The 21589-nt window shown below is 45.6% G+C and overlaps 1 protein-coding gene across 5 annotated transcripts in view; it reads right to left on the bottom strand.

The window, feature by feature from the left end:
- LOC133110077 (zinc finger protein 385A-like) overlaps positions 1-21589 on the bottom strand; it is a 108267-nt gene that overhangs the window by 12226 nt on the left and 74452 nt on the right. For all 5 annotated transcript variants that reach the window (XM_061219948.1, XM_061219951.1, XM_061219949.1 and 2 more), the window contains one exon: positions 12844-13015. In XM_061219948.1, the coding sequence (XP_061075932.1) occupies positions 12844-13015 (172 nt within the window). The remainder of the gene's footprint in view (positions 1-12843; positions 13016-21589) is intronic.

The following is a 21589-nucleotide window of genomic DNA, read 5'->3' as shown; positions in this document are numbered from 1 at the left end:
TATTATGCGTGATTTTATTTTTTTGGCAACTCAAATTTTCCAATTAGCACAGCCTCACGCTATGAAAGCAGTGTGAATTAATTTGGTTATAGTAGATGCAAATAACGTGTATGCAAAGAAGAACATTCGGTCGCATTTGACCAAATATTCGCTTGGTGAAATGCACTGATACCAGCCAGCTTGGAATGACCGTTTATCCTCTGGCTTGGCTTTGGCTTGTCTGAGGCCTTTTTTGGCAATACAAAGCAACCGAGCAGTCAGTGTAATCACCCACCCTCTTTGTTTTCATTCTCTTCAGCTGTTTTCACCACGTCATCGCAATTATCCTGGTAGCTAGCATCACCATCATCCGGGTAGCTAGCAGTAGCATCAGTTGGGGGATTTGTTTCCGAAAAACAATGTAGCCAGCGATTTCTACTTCAACAAAAAATGTGTAGCACCTGATATTACAGCCGCTGCAAACCTATCAACCTGTCCTGATGCATTATGGAACATACAGTTTTAAACTGCAGACTAGCCTACTAATCCCGGCAGTTGCTTCATTTTAATCTTCGTTGTACTAATTTGTGTATTTAATTTATTATGGCCATTTGTTAAAAAGGTTTAATTTGGTCTCTAAATCTTTTCTTTTTTTTTGCCAATTATGGGGTGGCAAGCGGCCACAATGACTGCAATGACCGCCCCTGACTCCACCCAAGCCCCCCCACCCAAATCTGAGTGAAGAGGAAGTTGGATAACACCAGCTGTGTCTTGTTCCACTGTGGAGCGAGACGGGGATGTTTGGAGGCTGTCGTACTTGAGCTGGACTACAGTCTCAAAGGCTCTGCACAGAGAAAGGCCCTAAATCTACAGAGAGGCTACATATCGAAGCTCTCTCTCTCACAGTCTCCTGACTTCCTCTTTCCGAGAGCACGCTTTCATCTTAATTACTTTGTATTCTGAAGCGCAACGAGCAGTCAGCAGCCATTAATCGGCTGAGCAACGACCGCTTGATGGCGGGTAAGCGCGATTATGATCCCGCGAACGACAGCAGCCGTACAGCGAATCATTGATTTAGCGTCTCGTAATGCCAGATTGATTCACCCGCCGCTGAATTAATGCCTGCTTCCTGCCACCTCGCAGCTGTAATGTTTAAACGAGGTCAGGAGGAAAGTGCATCTCCTCCCACTTTACCGCAGTCCCACATCCCAACAGGCTCTCAGGACTTGGCGTTATCGCCTACCGGAGGATTATGGGATATGCAGTTCACTCCCACTGTAGGATTATGGGATATGCAGTTCACTCCCACTGGTGGATTATGGGAGAAAAATGAATGTGGGCATCCATACACTTTTTTGCACTTTTTCTCAAGCAAAGTGCAAGGCAAACACTGTGGTCCCAAAATTACCCATACCCACACCAAGGGCTCATTCCAATCGCTTATTTTAGCATTTTAGCTTTGTCTTGTCTCCTTGTTCCTCGCCTGATCTGGAGGTCCATCATCTTTAAGGATATTCCACCTGGTAAAAGGAGCTAGAAGCCAGAGCTACTGTAGGAGGCTCCCGATTATTTCTTGAGCAAAAAAACATGAGCGCATCCTTTGCATAAGTATTTTTTCGGAATGAGTGACAAATGATCGACCTGTAGATCCACCTCTCCACACTTCTGTAATTGAAGTGGATTCAAACTGACGGTGCATTCCTTGTGCCTAATTCACATTTTCTCAATTCCCTGTCTTCACCTCCTTTTCTGGCTTCTGCTTGCCTCCGCTAATGGGTAGGAGGGAGCGAGTGTTACCTCCCATGTCGCTCCCTGTTTAGCATTTTCTGTTTCATGTTGTCATGCACCTCTATGTTTTGTCTGCACTCTTGTTCCGTTGCTCTCACCACATTCATTCGTCTCACCTGTGTTCCGTTACCGGTGTCACACTCCGTGTTGTGTCCTGTTTGCCGTTTTCATGTCATGTTTCGTCTGGACTCCCACTCCGTAGCTCTCTCACCGCATTCATTAATTTCACCTGTGTGTCTTTTCCTCATTCCCGTTCTCACACCTGCTTGTCATTTCAATCTACTTGTGTGTATATACCTGTATGTCCACACCATTACTTTTCTAGATTGTTATGTGTCATCTGCATTCTTTCAAGTGTTATTCTGATTGTCGACTCCAAACCTCAACATGTTTCTGTGTACTTCTGATTCCTGAACGCCGATTCGGTACCTTAACCTCCTTGGATTGCTTTTCTGTGTATGAACTTTTTGCCTGTGACCACAACCACACGATCGCCTGTCTCCACTGTCTCCATTGTTTGCTGGCGATTGGACTATGAACTAAAACATCTGTTCTTCCTGGTCGCACACGGACAGGAAGGCGGAGGTGAAAAATAAGTAAATAGAACGAGCGATGACAGTTTGGATAACCCCTCTTGGACAGAAGTGGGGTCCAGTTTCTCCCCCCGACTGGAGCAGACATTTTGTGTCATTCCGAACGGTAAGGTACAGTAATGTCATTAATGCAAAGCAGCTGGGCGTGCAGCCTTCAATGGAGGACAAGCTGAGGACAAGCCCCCTGGGGTCAACAACAGGACACTGCAGTGATGGGATAGGTGTGCCGTTTACAACCAGGCCTCTAAAACAACAGAAGAAGTCAAAGACCGAAACCAGCTGCTCGAGAGAACAGACGAAGGTCCCGCTCTCATTTCCCAGGCAGCCGATTCCCACAGCATCCCTTGAAAACGGGCCCGTGGGGTGGGCTGCGGGCCAGATGGAGCGAGCAGGGCAGGTCGGGGCAGGTCGGGGCAGATTCCAGCCCAAATGCCTCGTGTCTGGCAGGTCTGAAAGCGCAGCCGGTCGGTCTCGATCCTGCCGTGTTGTCATTTTCCTGTTGGATCGCTTCCCTGCGAGCGCCTTTTGCGAAGCAGACGTGCGCGTGTCAGAACAATTCAAATCTCTCCTTCGACCGTTTCTTAAATATTTACAGAGCAGGGCGGCTTCCAGAGTGGCGGGGTAAACTGCACCCTCGGGCTAAACCCTTTTCTAGGAACCTACCGTGTCCATTCCTTTTCTTAGTCACCAATTTCCCAGGTAGCCAAGCTAATTCAAAATATACATTTGAGTTTGTGTGTGTGTCCTTTTTCAAATCTAAACAGATTTGAGGAAGAATGCAGGCTTGGTTGCTGTTGGCATCATCTTAAGTTTTCCTAGCCGGGGCTTTCTCTTTGAGTTATTACAGCCTTGATTAGCTCTGTCAACCTGTCATTTCATCGATCAATCAGATTGATAGCCTAAATATGGACTCTCTCTAAAGCACAGGTGTCAAATTCCAGGGCCACTATCAGAAAACCGACTCAAAGGGATTAAATCGCTGCTTCTGCTGAACAATCCCTTATGATGGCACAGGTGAAAGATCATACTGTATCACCCAGCATTGTATAGTAATACCCTGCTGTGAAATCCAGCTATGTCACTTGACCAGCTTGAAAATTGAGCTGGTCTGAACTGGTCAACCAGCTACCAGCTGTTTCAAAACTTAGCTTGAGCTTCTTCTTTTTTTCAGCATGGTACAGCTTTATAAGCTGAAATAATGTTATCTCTCTTCTAAGAACCGTGCCATTGACCGTTGAGCAAGGCCCTTGACCCAAAAAAACTCTGGAGGCTTTACCCCCTGTTCCCTCTTATCTCTCACCACACTTGCAACTGTTCTATCAGGCTTTTCTCCCAGGGAATGCATGCACATTGTCACTGGATCTCCCCATAAATAAAGGATAAAAAAAACGCACAATTTGATGCTGAATCTGTCACTGAAGGGATCACCTTGTTAACAGACTCCTTCATAACATAACTGTAAGGTAATGGCAAGAACAGGCCATTCAGCCCAGCAATGCTCGCCTTTTCCAACCCGTAAGTGTACTTGCTGCCTAGTTTACCTAAAAGCTAAATAGCATCTAACACAGTATCAAGCCTGGTCTTGAAAACCCCCAGGTTCATGTCCTGGAAGAGGTCATGGAAGGTGTACAGTACGCACTTCAAGTGCCACCGGTGACACATTACATGAATCAACAGCATGCCCCAGTTTGCCAAGCTAAGCTAATTAAAATGCACAACATATTACAGTTCTCATCGTTATTCCAAACGCCACCCAGCCGAAACACTCTTATAATTATCTTGTGGTGCACAAGATGACCTTACAAGCCTTGAGCTCTCTTCTATGCTACAGCACTGCAAGAGAATTAAACTCGGAATTCAGAAGGCATTTTACTGCTTACCAAACTCAATATTCTCATAGATAAGAGTTCAGATATAGTCCGGACTGCCTGCCATCAAATCATTACTTCAGGGTTTACTCATTTGTTTTTTGACAGTTTGGAGATGGAGAAATGTGTAGAAATAAGATTGGCTAGACAGGCAGTGACACCATATGAGACAATGCAGCAATGCGGCAATCTCTATTGCTGCAAGCCGCATGTGGTTTAGCATTGCAGTGTGCTTCTGTCTGTGTGTGTGTGTGTGTGTGTACCCAACTCTGGTTTGAAGCAGCAGATGATGAAATACATCAAGAAGTATTGTGGTTGTCTTTGACACAATGAATAATTTATTTGGACGCTTACCTTAACATTTAACAGCCAGCCTTGAAGTAATTTACGTTTGCAATGTGTCCAATGTAACAGATACAATGAGGCTCATCTGCATTGAACCAGAGACAGGTTCATGGATGGATGGATTTACTGAATGCTGCTCATGTTGGGTTTCAGATATCAGTACAGATATCAGGCTAACTCCGAATCACTCCTAATCCTGCTTCATGGAACAGGCCCCTGGTGCTTAACTACAAAAATAATCTTAATAACACCGTTATCACTATGATAATACCATTCTTAGTTCTGGGAAATAAGTGCGTCAGTTTTCATTCCGCCTTATCTAATGAGGCATTCTGACACCTTGAGTCATCTTACACCAGAACTATGTGGTGTGTGTGTGTGTGTGTGTGTGTGTGTGTGTGCATGCGTACATGTCTGTTTATTCACTCAGAGCAACAGTGCAGAGCACATCATTGTTTTAAACACACAACAAGGGAAACAACCCTGAATTAAAACATTACTGCAAGTACTGCATCACACACGGGAGATGTAAAGTACAAATCATACACACACAAACACACACATACGTGCACTCACATGAACACACACACAGAGACACACACACACACACACACACACGGAGAGGAAATTTTAAGAAAAAGGCCTCAAAGATTTGCCCCTCCCCTTTTTGATTTTGATGAAGCCCCGCCCTACAATACCCCTGCCCCACCCAGCCCACTCTGCACCCTTAATGATTGACAGGCACTGAAACACAAGGCCCTCGTGCTGCCCAACACTGTGCCTGTTTAATTACGAAGCAGCGTGACCATACAGTCCCTGTATTTTCAACCACATCCAGCACTGAACCAGGGCTCAACTACATCCACACACACCGCAGGAGAGGACATTTACTCCCACTTCAACACCGCGGGACAAAAGTCATGAATTTTAATACTTAATGTTGCATCAAATGATCAGCACACAAGCTGTGGGTTTGTATTTCTCCCTAATGTCTGCTCCAGGACTCCCTTTGATCATCCTTAGATTACCAAATGTTTATCTTGAAGGAATATACTAAAATTAAATCAGTCTCTGAGAAACTACAGTAATAAAAACACAATAATCATAGTTATTGTCACTAATATGCCCCTTGTAGATAGTTTAGAGAATATCCATCTGCAGAAAAAATAACAGAAAAATTAATAAACAGTCCATATATTTTAAATATATGAGACAGATTACAACGTAATCTATTAAACAGACTTATCCAGAGAGAGTCCTACAGTTTACACTTTTATAACCCACTGATATGCGGCCCCGCCTAACTGGAATTTGCTACATGATTATTCATGATTGAATCCTCAGGCTAAAATAATTGTAGTCTCATTCAATTCAGCTTAAACCAGGAGAGGGATGAGCCTAGAGTGGTCTGCAAACTCAGGGGGAAGGGGCAGAAACCCTGGAATTAATTACAGATTTATATATCATAATAATCCCGTTTTACATTTTACAAGGTCATGAAACTGGTTTTATGTTTTTAATTTCAGTTTTTAATTCAGCAAAGCATTACGGTTTTGGGCACATCAGGTTTTAAAAACAACTTTATTAGTTGTTGAGCTAGGAGACAATCACAGTATGTGGAGCTCAATGAGACCTTTCAATACGATAAGTGGGAGCAACCCCCAAAATGGCATGGAAACACACAACATTTTGGCAATACACAGATGATTAAAAGGCTCTCGCTTGTTGGCCAGTACAGTATGTGGACAGAGTTGAATCTAGGTCTCAGGAATGCAGACTGTAGCGGAATGTAATGTTTCAAAAATGCATATCTGAACCTGAAGTAGTATCCAGAGCCAGAGAATTAATCGACACCAGGAAATTGACTTGCTGTGGTTTTTCACGCTGCTAGCTGGCTCGCAGTTACAAACAACATGACCGTCTCGACTGAGGTTTCTCGTCTGCCGAACTCCTGATGACATCACCCTTTCTGACAGGACCTGCTGAGTAATATCAGCTAGCCTAGCTACACCCCTCCCTAGGGGGATACACAGCTCCCTCCTCGTCCACGTCAAACTAAAATCCTTTCCCCGAAAGCCACAGATGTCGGGCAGTTCCCTGTTCTCCTGAAATCCACCCACTTCCCCAACTGTTGCCCAACAGCCAGCTGCAGAGAGTGGGGTTAACTGACCTCCACATCTGTCTGAATCTTTCTGTGGGATTTTCTCATGTAAAGACAATAAATCTGAACAACAACACAGTACAAGACACCCACCAAACCATTATTAACCAAGATAGCAGCGAAAATTTCAAACTGTCGAAATTTGACCTTTGAGCACTCAGCGTTGCCCTGCGTAGAGTATGTACAGCTGGGGTGAGGCTGAGACAAAACAGAGCTCCGTAGAAGCCCCCCAACAAAGTGTCTTTTTAATAAGCATCATAAATCAAACGAAAGCATGACCTAATGCAGTTTCGCTAATGCTGTCCACTCCAGGCTGAGAAACCCTGACCTCAGAGCATGCTAACGTGCTAACATGCTAACACGGCAACGCAGAAGGACAGCAGCGAAAAATACATTTTACAAGAGCCAGGAACAATGCACTGTTCACGTCACTTAATGATTACACACACTGTTAGGCTTCAGACACACACACACACACACACACACACACACTCTTCCTGGTTCAGCTGAGATTCGGTCACTCTCAGAGGCGAGATGGTTTTGAGGAAGCTCCAGTGGGGACTCGGACAAACCCGGAGCCAAGCTTAGGTCTCTGAGCAGCGGATGTGTTGTCCAGCTGCACTATCCCGATAAGAATGTGGCACATAAAGCAGGAAAGAAATAGCAGCTCAGTTTTTACCACATTAATTCATTCATTATCTCCCACTTAAGTCAGATCATGCTAATAATTCACATCAGCTTCATTAAAATGATCAGTTTTAAACAGTTAAATCTCAATAACAGAAAACGATTGATGTCTGAGACCCCAATCGATACTGGGTGCCATTCCTCTACAGAGACTCTAAGGTAATATTTTAGGGAACCAGTAAACCTTGTTGTTTTGAAGGGGAGGGGGGGCGTAGGGAGGACTGGAAAGAACTCATGACACCCTCTGCCCCTACGCTTCAACCCACCAACACACTTACCTGCCACAATTCATTATCCTTCAGACATTCTTTAGACTCCAGCTGCTTTTCCTCTGCTGGTGCACAAACACACACACACACACACACTCACACTCACATACATACACACATCCACACTCACAGGCACACTCACACTCGCATACACACAACATACACACACACAGCCCGATCTAAATCACTATTCCTGTCTCCCCTGTTTTCTTCCATTATCTCTCTTTCTCTCGCTTACATTCTCTTTCCACTCACTCTGTCTCCCCTTGTCAAAAGGGCTTTGTTTCTTGGACAAAGTCTCCCCTGATAGAATAAGCATAAGTGCTTCCAGTCCTGTGATTCCTCTGACACATTCTTGGGTCAAACGAGTCCAGAGATTTGACAGAAGCACGTGTTGTAGACTACATGTACAATCTACAACACGACAGTACGCCCAAAATGGACTCGTGTGCACTGGTAAACACCTTGCTTAGACAAAATCGATTTGACTGTATTGCAATTAACTTTATGCACTCTTCAAAATTGTTGAAAAACCAAACCAAAGTGGTGTGTCCACAGGAACTCACACTAAGAAACAAACCCTTACGTAAATAGGTGAACGTGGATGCTTTGAGCTACACTGTTGATTTTGTGCATCTTCTTTGATTTGTATTTTCTCTTGCTCAGTCTTTCAGACCTGTCTTGGATTGCCCCCTTGAGGACTACCTCCACAGGGATGTAAGAACGCATGCTGAGTATGAACAACCAGACTGTGTGTTTACAGAGCATTGATCTGGCCTTTTGATTTGTGATCATGTACTGACATTGGGTATGCATCAGGCACTTCTGAACATAGAGTTCTTATAATTCCTGGCCCTATCCAGAGATAGCTCTGATTATGAGTCTCAACGTGGCAACACGAAACTGTCCATTATGCTACTAGTTTCACTCAGAAGCTCTGACCTCTGACCCCTGGTCTGATTGGCCCTCTGGTTAAATGCATCACAACTGATGGGTGCGATGACCACAGACTGCAAGCATTTTGGCAGAATTTTAAACAGTAAGATAGGCCTGTAGTTAAGTGTCTGACCCCACAGGAGGTCAGGCCTCAACACTTCATTTTGTCACCACTTGTCCAGAGCTCTCACACCTGCCACAACTGGGGTTCTCTTTCTGTGTAACTTGACTTTCCGTTTGGTTGCAGTTATGCTTTTCCTCGCTGTTTGTGATTCAATTATTTCAATTTTCCATGTGCAACCCTCAGGTTTTTATATCTCGACTATATGGCCTGCATACACAAACACACAATTAAAACAGAAAAGCTTTCATTAAAACAATTCAATTTTGTAAACAATATTTTAGATTGTTTTATGTTCTGCAGAAACCTTTACAGCTTGAGTGTTTTCATTCTTATTTCTTAAATGTTAATAAAGGCTGTTTTTTATTTAAGTTTTTTTTTCTTTTTCTGATGACTACTGAGATATTTGTGATCAATTGTTTTTTTTATTTGAAAACAGTTAATACAAAGACACCCACCACCCTCTGGGCTATGGAAAGTGATTAAGAAAATATACAAATCAAATACGTGAAATTATAATAAAAGCTATAATTAGCAGCTGCTGATTGCGAGGCATCTCATTTTATATGGTTAGCGCCATGAAACTGAGAGAGTGATCATTTGAAGAAGATGCCAACTGAATTCAAATTCTACTCCCAGATGTAATTCAAATTCTTTCTAATTTTATTCATAAGACTTGCTGACTGTTGCTCAACTATATTCCTCTCAATAGGAATTAACTAAAACATACCAAGTTATTTAAATATCTTTAACCATATTTGAGGCAGAAATTCACAAATAATGTTCATGAATTATGACACATTGAGCAGAGCTAACAGTTTAACTAAAAGTCAGGGGTCAATTCAAAACCATCACTTCTCACAAGCCGATCATTGCTTCAATTTCAGCATGACAGCAGTTGCCATGGTAACTGCTAGCAGGTGTTGCCATGCTAGCGCTGACCGTTCTGAAGCCTTCCACAGCACGGCGATGACACGCTGTCCCTCAGAACAAATTACCCAGGAATGTTTTTACAACACGTTGCCAACCAGGTTTATAAGTTCTTCAGAATTAAATACAAATATGTTTTCCAGCGAACCATAAAAATGTGTTCGCAGGCCAGCAGACAGTTCCAAGTACCCCTCACAGACCGCTACGATGTAGCAGTCACTCATTTTATGGTGCTGGCTAGTAGTTCGATAGTCCATCCATCCATCCATCTATCCATTATCTTAACCCGCTTATCCTGAACATGGTCGCAGGGGATCTGGAGCCTACCCCAGCATACATTTGGTGAAAGGCAGGAATACACCCTGGACAGGTCGCCAGTCCATCGCAGGGCACACACACCATTCACTCACACACTCATACCCACAGGCAATTTAGACTCTAGTTCGTTAGTACTTTTTGTTTTTTGCTCATTTCAGAATTCTTTCCACTGGGTTGATTTGGAGGGTGATGTGATTCACCTGCAGCTCTGGTTGTGGGAACTGCCTCTTAATTGGTAATTAAGAGCAACCTGGTGTATTCCCCTCTTGGCCAATCAGGGTGTGACAACGCCCTGTCTTTTGGGCTTAAGAGAGGGAGTAACCTACACCCCGGTTGCTTTCCTAGTCCTACCATCCCGCAGTGAGACCGCATGGCAGACCAACCGCTAGAGCTAGAGCTAGAGCTAGAGCTAGAGCTAGAGCTAGAGCTAGAGCTAGAGCTAGAGCTAGAGCAAGAGCTAGAGCTAGAGCCAGAGCCACAGCTAGAGCCAGAGCCAGAGCTAGAGCTAGAGCTAGAGCCAGAGCTAGAGCCACAGCTAGAGCTAGAGCCAGAGCCAGAGCCAGAGCCAGAGCTAGAGCTAGAGCTAGAGCCAGAGCCAGAGCCAGAGCCAGAGCCAGAGCCAGAGCCAGAGCTAGAGCCAGAGCCAGAGCCAGAGCCAAAGCCAGAGCTAGAGCCAGAGCCAGAGCCAAAGCTAGAGCTAGAGCCACAGCTAGAGCTAGAGCTAGAGCTAGAGCCAGAGCCAGAGCTAGAGCTAGAGCCACAGCTAGAGCCACAGCTAGAGCCACAGCTAGAGCTAGAGCTAGAGCTGGAGCTAGAGCCAGAGCCAGAGCCAGAGCCAGAGCTAAAGCTAGAGCTAGAGCCACAGCTAGAGCTAGAGCTAGAGCCACAGCTAGAGCTAGAGCTAGAGCTAGAGCTAGAGCCAGAGCTAGAGCCACAGCTAGAGCTAGAGCCAGAGCCAGAGCCAGAGCTAGAGCCAGAGCTAGAGCCACAGCTAGAGCTAGAGCTAGAGCTAAGGATGCGTTTTGGACCACTTTTGAGATTTCTTTGCTTGCTCTAGTTACTGTGAATTTGGAGGCATTTTCTGTGACACTGTTTTGCCTGCATCAAGGCTTTAGGGCCGATCATTGTGAAGCCTATTGGCTAGCCCTAATGATAGCCTTGGCCTTGTTTTGAGTTAATTTAGTGTTTAAGTACCATATTCAGATTTCATTTTTTTGGGCAAGAGGAGTTTCACGCTTTTATTTTTTCTTTGCTTTTCTTTTCTTTTTTCGGCTGAAGTTTGGGTATAATTTTGAACATTTGTTAACCTGCGGCTTCCATTTGCTGGTTATCTATAGGGCACATTGTGAATCTATCAGCACTTATCCTTATTCACACACTGTATTCTGATTGTGTGCAGTCTCCGTCATGAAATGCGGCCTGTAGTGTAGAGTAGAGTAGTGGTTAAGGTACATGACTGGGACCCGTAAGGTCGGTGGTTCGATCCCCAGTTTAGCCACAATAAGATCCGCACAGCTGTTGGACCCTTGAGCAAGGCCCTTATCCCTGCGTTATTCCAGGGGAGGATTGTCTCCTGCTTTGTCTAATCAACTGTATGTCGCTCTGGATAAGAGCGTCTGCCAAATGCCATAAATGAACATATTTTGAATTCTACTGCTGGATGATAATGTTGAACTATATATTCAGCTGGTGGAATTATGTTGTATAATATATTAAATTCAATACTATTTTGTTTTGTAAAGCACTTTTTGTTGATGTTCAAAAAATAAATGATCTGGCAGTATCTCATGTCTTACCAATCTCTTCAACATTCTAACAGCACATTGCATAGCAATATACAATTTTAACCACCATTAGGTAGCCAATGAGCAATTTGAGTATTTATTCATCCAATGAACACACATCATCAGACACAGTTATTGGCTCAGACGCTGTGGTGGTAAGCCAACCATAGTCAAGGCATTAACCGTCAGGTTGTAGGAAATTAAATGTTCCTCACCAATTTATGTATTGGAAATACACTCTTTAGGCGCAAATACATCCACTCCTGTAAGTCCGTGAGACAACCAACTATGGTTCTAACCACAATGTAAAATCAAATAAAATAATTCTGTCTTGTACATCCTTGAAAATTCAGTAAATAACACTGTCTGTAATCTGAAGTAATTCAATTAACTGGTTTCTAATGCATTTCAAATGTATCTGGTTTTGTATTGAGTTTCATGGTTAGCATATTACTTATAACATGTATTAGTGCTTCAGTTGCATCTTTACTTGCTTGTGTTGGGATGTTGTAGCTGGAAATGTTGACCTGGTCAAGCAGTAATCCTCATATTAGTCCAATGATTTCACTGATGTTCTTCAATATAGTTGCATTGTATCAAATCCTTGTTTTGGATTCAAATACTTTTCTGTGCTCGATTGATCTTGCCTGGTCAACTAAGAGGACCGTGAAGTGTAGAAATTTTAACCCAAAAACAATATTCAACCAAGGTCTGGTCTGGTAAATGAATGTAATAGAATAAAGCAGTAAAGTTGATGTGGCTCTGGTTATGAACACATGACAAACTGCCCCCCCCCCCCCCCCCCAGGGATTAAAGCAAAGAAATTTGTGAGCCTGAACAGTTGACCAGGAGGAAATGTGTACAATGTATTGAATGAAGTATTATATGCATTTTAAAACTGCTCTATGCCTGAAATCAGGCGTGGTGCCTGAGAACTTTAAGCCCTGCATCACTCCCCAAAGAGGCACAGGAAGTGAGGTGCGGCGTTTGACAGGGGACGGTTACAACGCGGTACACAGAGTCCGGTCGCTCTCGCTCTCGCTCTCGCTCTCGCTCTCGCTCACCTTGCTTGCCCGGCTCGGGGTCAGGGGTCACCGGCAGGGCCCCTGTGGGAGAGGGAGAGGCCGCGGGCGCGGGAGGGGGCTTGTCGCCGTCTTGGGGGCGGGTCTTGGAGGTCTCGATGCCCTTCACTCTCCGGGCGTGGCGGTTGCCCTTGTAGTGCGCCTCCGCCTGGCTCTGCCAATGGGGAGCGAGAAGAGACCCGTCAGTCAACTGGGTGGGCGGGTGTGCACCAAACAACCATAACAACAAAAACCAGATAGCACTCACACAGGTAAAAGACCTTACAATGAAAATATTCTTACAATGAGCTGTTGATCCATACTTCCAAAGACATGCAGGTTAGGCTACTTGGGGAGGTATTAACAGGGCGTTGCTGCAAAAGAGCATGCGTGCTCAGTCAACTTATCCTGTATAAATAAAGGTTCATAATAATTTTTGAGTAGTTGGATAGCCTGGATTGTTAGGTACAAAATTTAAGGTATATTTGGGTGAAATATAGCACATGGACAGTGTCTTGAAATTGAATACTTTTCTCAGAGAGGAACCGTAGACGTATGTAACTACGCATGCTCATGGCACCTCCCGGCCTCTCGTACGGCTAGGCCAAAGTGGAATAGGAGCTTCATGCCATTAAAAAAATAATAAAAAAGGACTACAGTACCCATAACACCACTGGCCAGGGCAGGTGCTTTGTGTGCACAGTCTATTATGTTACATGTATTAATATTTCTTTTTTATTTTCATCTCTTGTTATATAAATATGTTGCAGGATTCAAAACGTTATCCCCTAGAGGAAATGTATCTTTTCATAATGCAGTACGTTATATACAGAATGGATATGCTTCAACCATCTTGCTTTTTCATGGCAATTTCAGGAAATCACATTTATCACAGTTTTATGGGCTTGCCCAAAACCCAAACCGTTCTCAATCGCCCACTAAACGCCCACACACCTGAGCTCCCAAATTCACATTCAAATCCCAGTTCAGCCAATTCATTTTCACTTTACTCTTGAATGTAGTAATAAATAAAAATGAGTAATAACAACATGAGAAGCAGTGGGTGGTGCAGTCAGAATGTCTCACAGCTAATTAGTGTAATTAGTGTAATGCTGTGTTGGGCTTTCTCAACTGATGTCTGAAGAAATACCGGGGGGGGTCTTCAGCAAAATGTGAACTGATATTTTTCCCTTTTAATACTGTGGCCATTGCAATGAGTAAATATTTATCCTGCTATCATTCATCAGTGTGGATGCTCGCATCATTATGGTTATAGTTATAGTTCTTCTTGGACGGGCCTTTAGCGTGGCATTAATGCCGCACATTTTACTGTGTCGTGATAAAGATGGAATGGATGAAGAGTCACGTGACAGGGTGTTGGGCCCCCATTTTTGTAGTTTTGTAGAGTCTCAGCTGCAGGGGAAATATAGCAAAAGTCATTCAGAGAAAAAGTCATTCAACTTGTAGTCGGCTGATGGGGGTGGAAAGTACTGTCCCAGGCTTTGTGGTAGAATATCCCCTAAACGCAGGCCTGGGGTCAGCTCTGTTGGCTACGGCCTAGCTTATGGATAAAGTCAACATTCGACTGCTTTATCATTCACTCTCAGTAAATACACTTTCCAAAAATAACCCAGTTATTCCAAAGAAGAACCCTATCTATTTACTTTGAGGGTTCTTTGTCAGGCAAAATGGTTTGTTTGTCTGGGACACTTCACACCTATGATAGAGGGTAGGGCTCCTCTATGAAGAAGAGGGAAAGGACCCTTTTTTGGCCTGTTCAGTAATGACCGGCAATAAGTTAGCTAGTCTTCCTGTTCTACAAAAGGACCCCAACCCAAACCAGTCCCATGCCAGTACAGAGTCCTTTTGTTACTTTGAATTCTTTATTTGCTGCCTGTACACGTCTAAGGCAGATCAATGACACGCTTCATGGTTTAGAGACGCAGTTTGAAACATGGAAATAACTAGTGCATTGTGCCTGTAGTGGGTGCAGGCGTGCGCACACACACACACACACAGACACACACACACACACACACACACACACACACACACACACACACGCACACACACACACACACACACGCGCACACAGAAGCGACACACACACACACACACACACACGCACACACACACACCTACACCTACACACACAGAAGCACACACATAGATGCACACACACACACTAACACACACAAAAGAGCACACACACACACACACCAATACATGCAGAAGCGCGCACACACACATACACACACACACACACACACCTATACACACAGAAGCATGCGCACACACACACATACACACACAGAAGCACACACACACATAGGTGCACACACACACCTACAGACATAGAAGCGCGCACACACACACACACACACACACACCTACACTCACAGAAGCACACACATAGATGCACACAAACACACACCTATACACACAGAGACACATAAAGAAAAATGTGCACACACACACCTACACACACAGAAGCACACACACATAGTTGCACACGCACACACACACACCTACCGAAACAGAAGCACACAAAGACATAGGTGCACACGCACACACAGAAGCACACACACACAGGTGCACACACACACCTCCACACACTGAAGCACACACATAACTACACACAGAGGCACACACACAAACATACACCCCCACGCACACACCCTGTGTGTGTGTAGCCACACTCGATGTGTGAGACGCAGAAACTGCAGCCCAGGCCAAACCTGAGCTGACACTGATATGTGACACCCAGCAGAGACAGGTGACCCAGCAGAGACAGGTGACCCAGGTGACCCAGCAGAGACAGGTGACCCAGCAGAGACAGGTGACCCAGCAGAGACAGGTGACCCAGGTGACCCAGCAGAGACAGGTGACCCGGCAGAGACAGGTGACCCAGGTGACCCAGCAGAGACAGGTGACCCAGCAGAGACAGGTGACCCAGGTGACCCAGCAGAGACAGGTGACCCGGCAGAGACAGGTGACCCAGCAGAGACAGGTGACCCAGCAGAGACAGGTGACCCAGGTGACCCAGCAGAGACAGGTGACCCAGCAGAGACAGGTGACCCAGGTGACCCAGGTGACAGGTGACCCGAGGCTGCAGTTCTGTGTCTGAGCCTAGCCCAGGTGACATGACTCCTCTGCCCGCATAATAACCTTCACCTAATCACCCCAACACAGGCGGGGGTGATGCCCAACCTGCACCCTGGGGCCCCCTGCCGTCACATTTCTTCACTGTTCTGCATCACGCAGTACACCTACAATCACTGCAGGGGCCCGGGATGGAAGCAGACTGCAAAATAAAGACTTAACTGTTCTGGAATGATGCATTTATTCATTTTCATAACTGGCGTTGTGATACTGGAATGCATTTCGCAGTCTTGTCTCGCACGCCCGGGGCCTGTATCACAAGCAGGATTTTATTCACTTCAGTCGTCGTTGAGGATTTTGGAGAGGTTCCGGGTTTTACCCAGCGAATTCGGTAATCATGCTTTATGATGTGGGTGCCTGTTCTATGACAAAGCACTATTTTTATATCTACATCACAATTTTAATAATTTCTGTGTCTGTGTGAGAGACAAAGGCAAAGGGGCGACATGGCTCAGGCAGTAAGTCGCCTGGCAGTTGGAGGGTTGCCGGTTCGATCCCCCGCCCTGGCTGTGTCGAAGTGTCCCTGAGCAAGACACCTAACCCACAAATGCTCCTGACAAGCTGGTCGGGGCCTTGCATAGCAGCCAATAGCCGTTGGTGTGTGAGTGTGTGTGTATGAATGAGTGAATGGAGAAGCATCAATTGTACAGCGCTTTGGATAAAGGTGCTATATAAATGCCTGCCATTTACCATTTATATCTACTGTCTGTCTGTCTCGCAATCCAGCCTGTCTGTATCTGTCAATTCACCTGCACATTAGAAACTAGACTGACAGTGAAAAGCACAAAGCATCTGGGAGACTGCTAATGACAGTGTAGCGAGCCCTGCTTAATGTCGTCCAGAGCCCTGCTGTCCAGAAGTGAAATACACAGGAAACAAGATCCAGACCCTGCACGAGCCATTCCTGGAATGAGCTCTGGCTCTTTGTGGATAACGTTGGGCCGAAATGAGTTGGATATTTTGTGAGCTTTTGCGACAGCAAACAAGAGAACGTCACTTTGTTCCGGTACCTCGCAGAAAAGCAGTACAGCAGTTAAATGTGAATTTAGCACCTTAACAGGGTGACACTCATTTTTAAAACCTTTGTCCTATTTACCAAGGAAACAGGTCAGATACGCACATAATCAGCTGCTGTAATGTTTCAGAGCACCTGTGATTCGTTGACATTGACTTCCTGATCATTGATATCTCTACTTCAGGGCTCTCTCCAGGGAGAGCTGCACAGCTTTTATGTGGTCTGACATCTCACTACTAGACCCTACAGACACTGCCGACCCTACAGACACTGCCAAACCTACAGACACTACTCACCCTGCGACATCCGCATCAACCTGGCCTCCTCTGTACTCAGAGCCGAGAAGCCTTAGCTAGCGTCTTAACGGGCGACATTTTATTGACCGACCTTGACCGTGAAGAGTTCCTTTTAAAGGGTGTTTGTATGTTTTATTAGGTCAACTTCATATTGATTTACAATTATAAACTTATAAAAACAATGTGCTGAAACCTCTGAGAGGGAAAACAAGCAAACAAACTGTGATAAAACCAGACAAAGTATGGACCTGGACAGAAGTAGGCAGGACACAGATTGATGGGGAGACAATGGCCCTTTCTTCCTTGTATTTTATTTGCTTTATAAATTATTTGCTTGAGGGTGTACATGTTTGTGTTGATAGGGTTATGCGTTAAAGGGCGTTTTAAGGCGCTTCAGCTGGGTCCCCGTCCAATGGAGTGAGCGGTTCCCAGGACACGGGCGGCCATTTTGTCCGTCTGCCCGCCAAATAATTACCCCATTACCAGAATACGGGCGGTTAAGCGGGGGGGATTATCGCCCCCTTCATTTCGCCCCTGACAGCTGAATAGAACGGCAAATCGAGAGGATGGGGGGGGGGGGTCTGTCAGCCGTGTGCTCAGCCTTATGGGATACATTAGGAGGATTTCTCTAAGTTGGGGGGGGGGCTGTGGCAGGCTGACCACAGCGGGGGTTATATATAGCCTCACTCCTCAGAGGGTCTTAAGGAGGAGGCATCTCTGAAGCTGGAGGATTAAGGAGGCGAGGGGAGCGGGTTCGAGACTGCGCGGCTGGGGAGGAAATGATCGGCCCTCTGGGGCCCTGTCTCCAGGAGGGGCCAGAACAGAAGAGGGGCTTCCCGAAATGGCGAGGCAGCAGAAGACATGTCTAGCGGCTGCTGGCGGGATATAGAGGGCTTGTTGAGACAGACACTGTTTAAATTTCAGGCTCATTCTGTGCTCTGCGTCAAAGTCGGAGAGATTAAAGCAGGCTGTTTGCTTGGATGCCCTTTCTCAGTTCAGTTTAATTCGGTTCACAGGCAGGGGGACCTGAAGAATGTTCCAGAAGAATCTTATGCTGTATGATGAATGCTGTATGAAGTGTTCAAATATCTGGCTGCTAGGGGGACTATAGATCTCTCTCACCCTCTGTGTTGCTTTCCCCCCTTCTCTCTTCCAACCCTCTCCCCCTCTCTCCCTCTCTCCCAATCTCAAGATTTAAAATTCAAGATTCAAATGTGCTTTATCTGCATGGCAAGTGAACTTGTGTAGCAAAAGCATTGACAATAACATATTATAATACCAGCAACAACCCCCCCAACACATACATCTCTCTCTCTCTTTCTCTCTCTCTGTCTCTCTCTCTTTCACCTTGAGAGGTTGAGTAAGGGAAACGGGAACTACAGAGTATTCGCCTCAGACACGAAGACAGGAAGTTGACTGGGGCAGTTAGGAAGAGTAGAAGTGGCAGGAGTCAGTGGTGTGAGCCATCAATCACAGCTCCTGGTGAACTGCATGCAGGGAGCTGGAGTTCTCACAGGGGGCAGGGAGCTGGAGTTCTCACAGGGGGCAGGGAGCTGGAGTTCTCACAGGGGGCAGGGAGCTGGAGTTCTCACAGGGGGCAAACGACGCTGCATTTCACTGGGCTGCTTCAGTGCTGCTTCTGAGCCTGGGACAGTGTTTTTTTTATTTATCAGAAAGCATTAATTGCTCAATAATAAAAAATGCACCGGCTTTCACTGCTATTATAATACACTAGAATAATGTGTGATGGACAGCATTCAGATCGTTATCAGAACCCCATTTTTAACAATAAAATATCCAGCCAATCACTGCGGGGCTCTGCCTGTAGCCGAGGGAAACGTGCACTTTGATTGACAGGTGTGTGTGATGTTAATCGTAGGGGTCAGAGTTATCACTCCCTGTGGAAACGGGAGGAGGAGGAAGAGTGATGGAGAGAGGGAAGCCGAGATGAAGAGAGGGAGAGATAAAGAAAGAGGGGTGGAGGAGAGTGTAATTAAATTCGAGTGATGGGTTTTTTCACATATTTTTAGAAGAAAAGAGCTCTTTGATGTTTTACCCCAGACCGGAACAAAAGGCTAAACCAGAGGGAACTGGTCTGAACACACATGCCTGCAGGGCACAGCCAATCAGAGAGCGAGCGAGAGAGAGAGAGAGAGGGGGTGGGGGGAGGCAGAGAAGGATGGAGAGGGAAGGAGAGAGAGAGAGAAGGCAGAGAAGGATGGAGAGGGGAGGAGAGAGAGAGAAGGCAGAGAAGGATGGAGAGGGGAGGGGAGAGAGAGAAGGCAGAGAAGGATGGAGAGGGAAGGAGAGAGAGTGAGAAGGCAGAGAAGGATGGAGAGGGAAGGAGAGAGAGAGGATCCACAGCACAGGCAGACTGCAGCAGTGAAGGGGGCGAGTGCAGTAAGACTACCCTCTGACATCAGACCCTGCAGCAAGAGTGAGGTCATCACTCCCACTGCCAAGCCCCTCCCCCTGCCGGGGACCCAATCACAGAGCTCCGTGCTGGAAGGCGTCATTGGAGCGCTTCACTGAACCCGACTCCCGTTCTGTGGCTGAATAATTTAGCGGGTGCCGACACGGTCCAGGCACCTGTTTGTTCCATGAGGCGGTACACACTACACGCAGTTACACGGCTAGAAAATAACCTGAGGACGGGGTAATCAGGAGGAGTGTGAGGGATGAGGGCCCAAGTGTACACCCCAGATTCTGGTGATTCAGTGACACACTGCATTCAAAATGCTGTCATCGCAATACCCAATGTCCATGCCTTTTTTCAAATAGCATATGTAATACCTTCTCGCAATGGCATTTTTGCAATCTCGATTAAATGACATTACGTTACATTAATGGCATTTGGCAGACACTCTTATCCAGAGTGACAGTTGATTCGACTAAGCAGGAGACAATCCTCCCCTGGAGCAATGCAGGGTTAAGGGCCTTGCTCAAGGGCCCAACAGCTGGGCGAATCTTATTGTGGCTACACTGGGGTTTGAACTACCAACCTTGCGTGTCCCAGTCATGTACCTTAACCACTACATTACAGGCCGCCCCAAAATGTTTTTGCATTCTGAAATTGCTCTTTAATATGCTGTTTTCCACTTTCCGCACACCAGATCTCAGCAGGGTGGTGGGCGATCTGTCTGACGGGAATTTCTCACCACTCAGTTTTGCAGTGATTTCGGTAAATGGGGGGGGGGGGGGGGGAGACATTCTTTCTTTATTAAACCTCCCTTGCTTGTTCCAAGACTCTTCCTCTCCAATTTCACTGGTATGTGTGGATATTTGAGCTCTCTTGCGCACACAGCTCTCTCGATTATATACAAGGCTTAAGGACAGCGCGATGTGCTTCAGATTTCTTTGACTAATTCCCTTTAGTTTAAGTTATTGCACTGATTACATTTAGCACTTCCCCCTAATCAACTGACTACATTTACATTATGACACTGGAAACCTCGGCTGGTTTAACTAAGTGCTACATCCACACACAAGGGGGTAATTATTATACGTTTAAACTGATTGAGCTTCTGATGAGGAATGAGAGGGAGGGGAAGGAGCCAATCAGCATCTAAGAACGAACCCAAAGCACGAATGGTTCATGGTGTGTGGCCAGCTCACCGCGAACCAACACCCAAAACCCACAGAGGGTGCCGAGCAGGTCATTGTTTCAGATTCAAATACTGTACCTCAGCCCCCGACCTGGTTCCAATACACCAGACAAGCTGAAGCGCAGAAAAGTATTTGCATCCAGAACAGTCACGTATCTGACCCAGGTCGGGTGCTGAGGGACCCCAATATCCAACGCTGGGGTGTCTACACATGCAAGCCCTCACCAACGCACTTCTTCACAGTCAAATATCCAGTGTTAATTCAACTGTAATATAGTACAGTTGGGACCTACAAGGTTCAGACAATATGGATTGTTATACAAATTATTATACAAATTAAGGTTTATTTTGAGGGTATTTGGATCCATATGGAGTGACCCGTGTAGGAATTGCAGCCCTTTAAAATTGTGTCTCTGTCCAAATACTTACGGACCTCACTGCATGTTGAGTTGATTTAACACTGAACATTTTACCCTGTACAGAAGCACTGGGCAGAAGCAGCAACTCCCCAACTCTGCCCCCCACCGCCTTCTCCCCCCGCTACAAATTATCCAGGGGCTAATAATGTAGCAGACATCAATATTTACAGTACTGTATGTCCAGCTTGGTAATAAACAGCGTGTTTCCCTGGAGCGAACATGCTTTTGACACGCGTGACCAGGGAACACCCC

This window comes from Conger conger, chromosome 14 (genome assembly GCF_963514075.1).
Source record: "Conger conger chromosome 14, fConCon1.1, whole genome shotgun sequence".
NCBI classification, from domain to species: Eukaryota; Metazoa; Chordata; class Actinopteri; order Anguilliformes; family Congridae; genus Conger; species Conger conger.
This window is presented reverse-complemented; position numbering and strand designations above follow the sequence as displayed.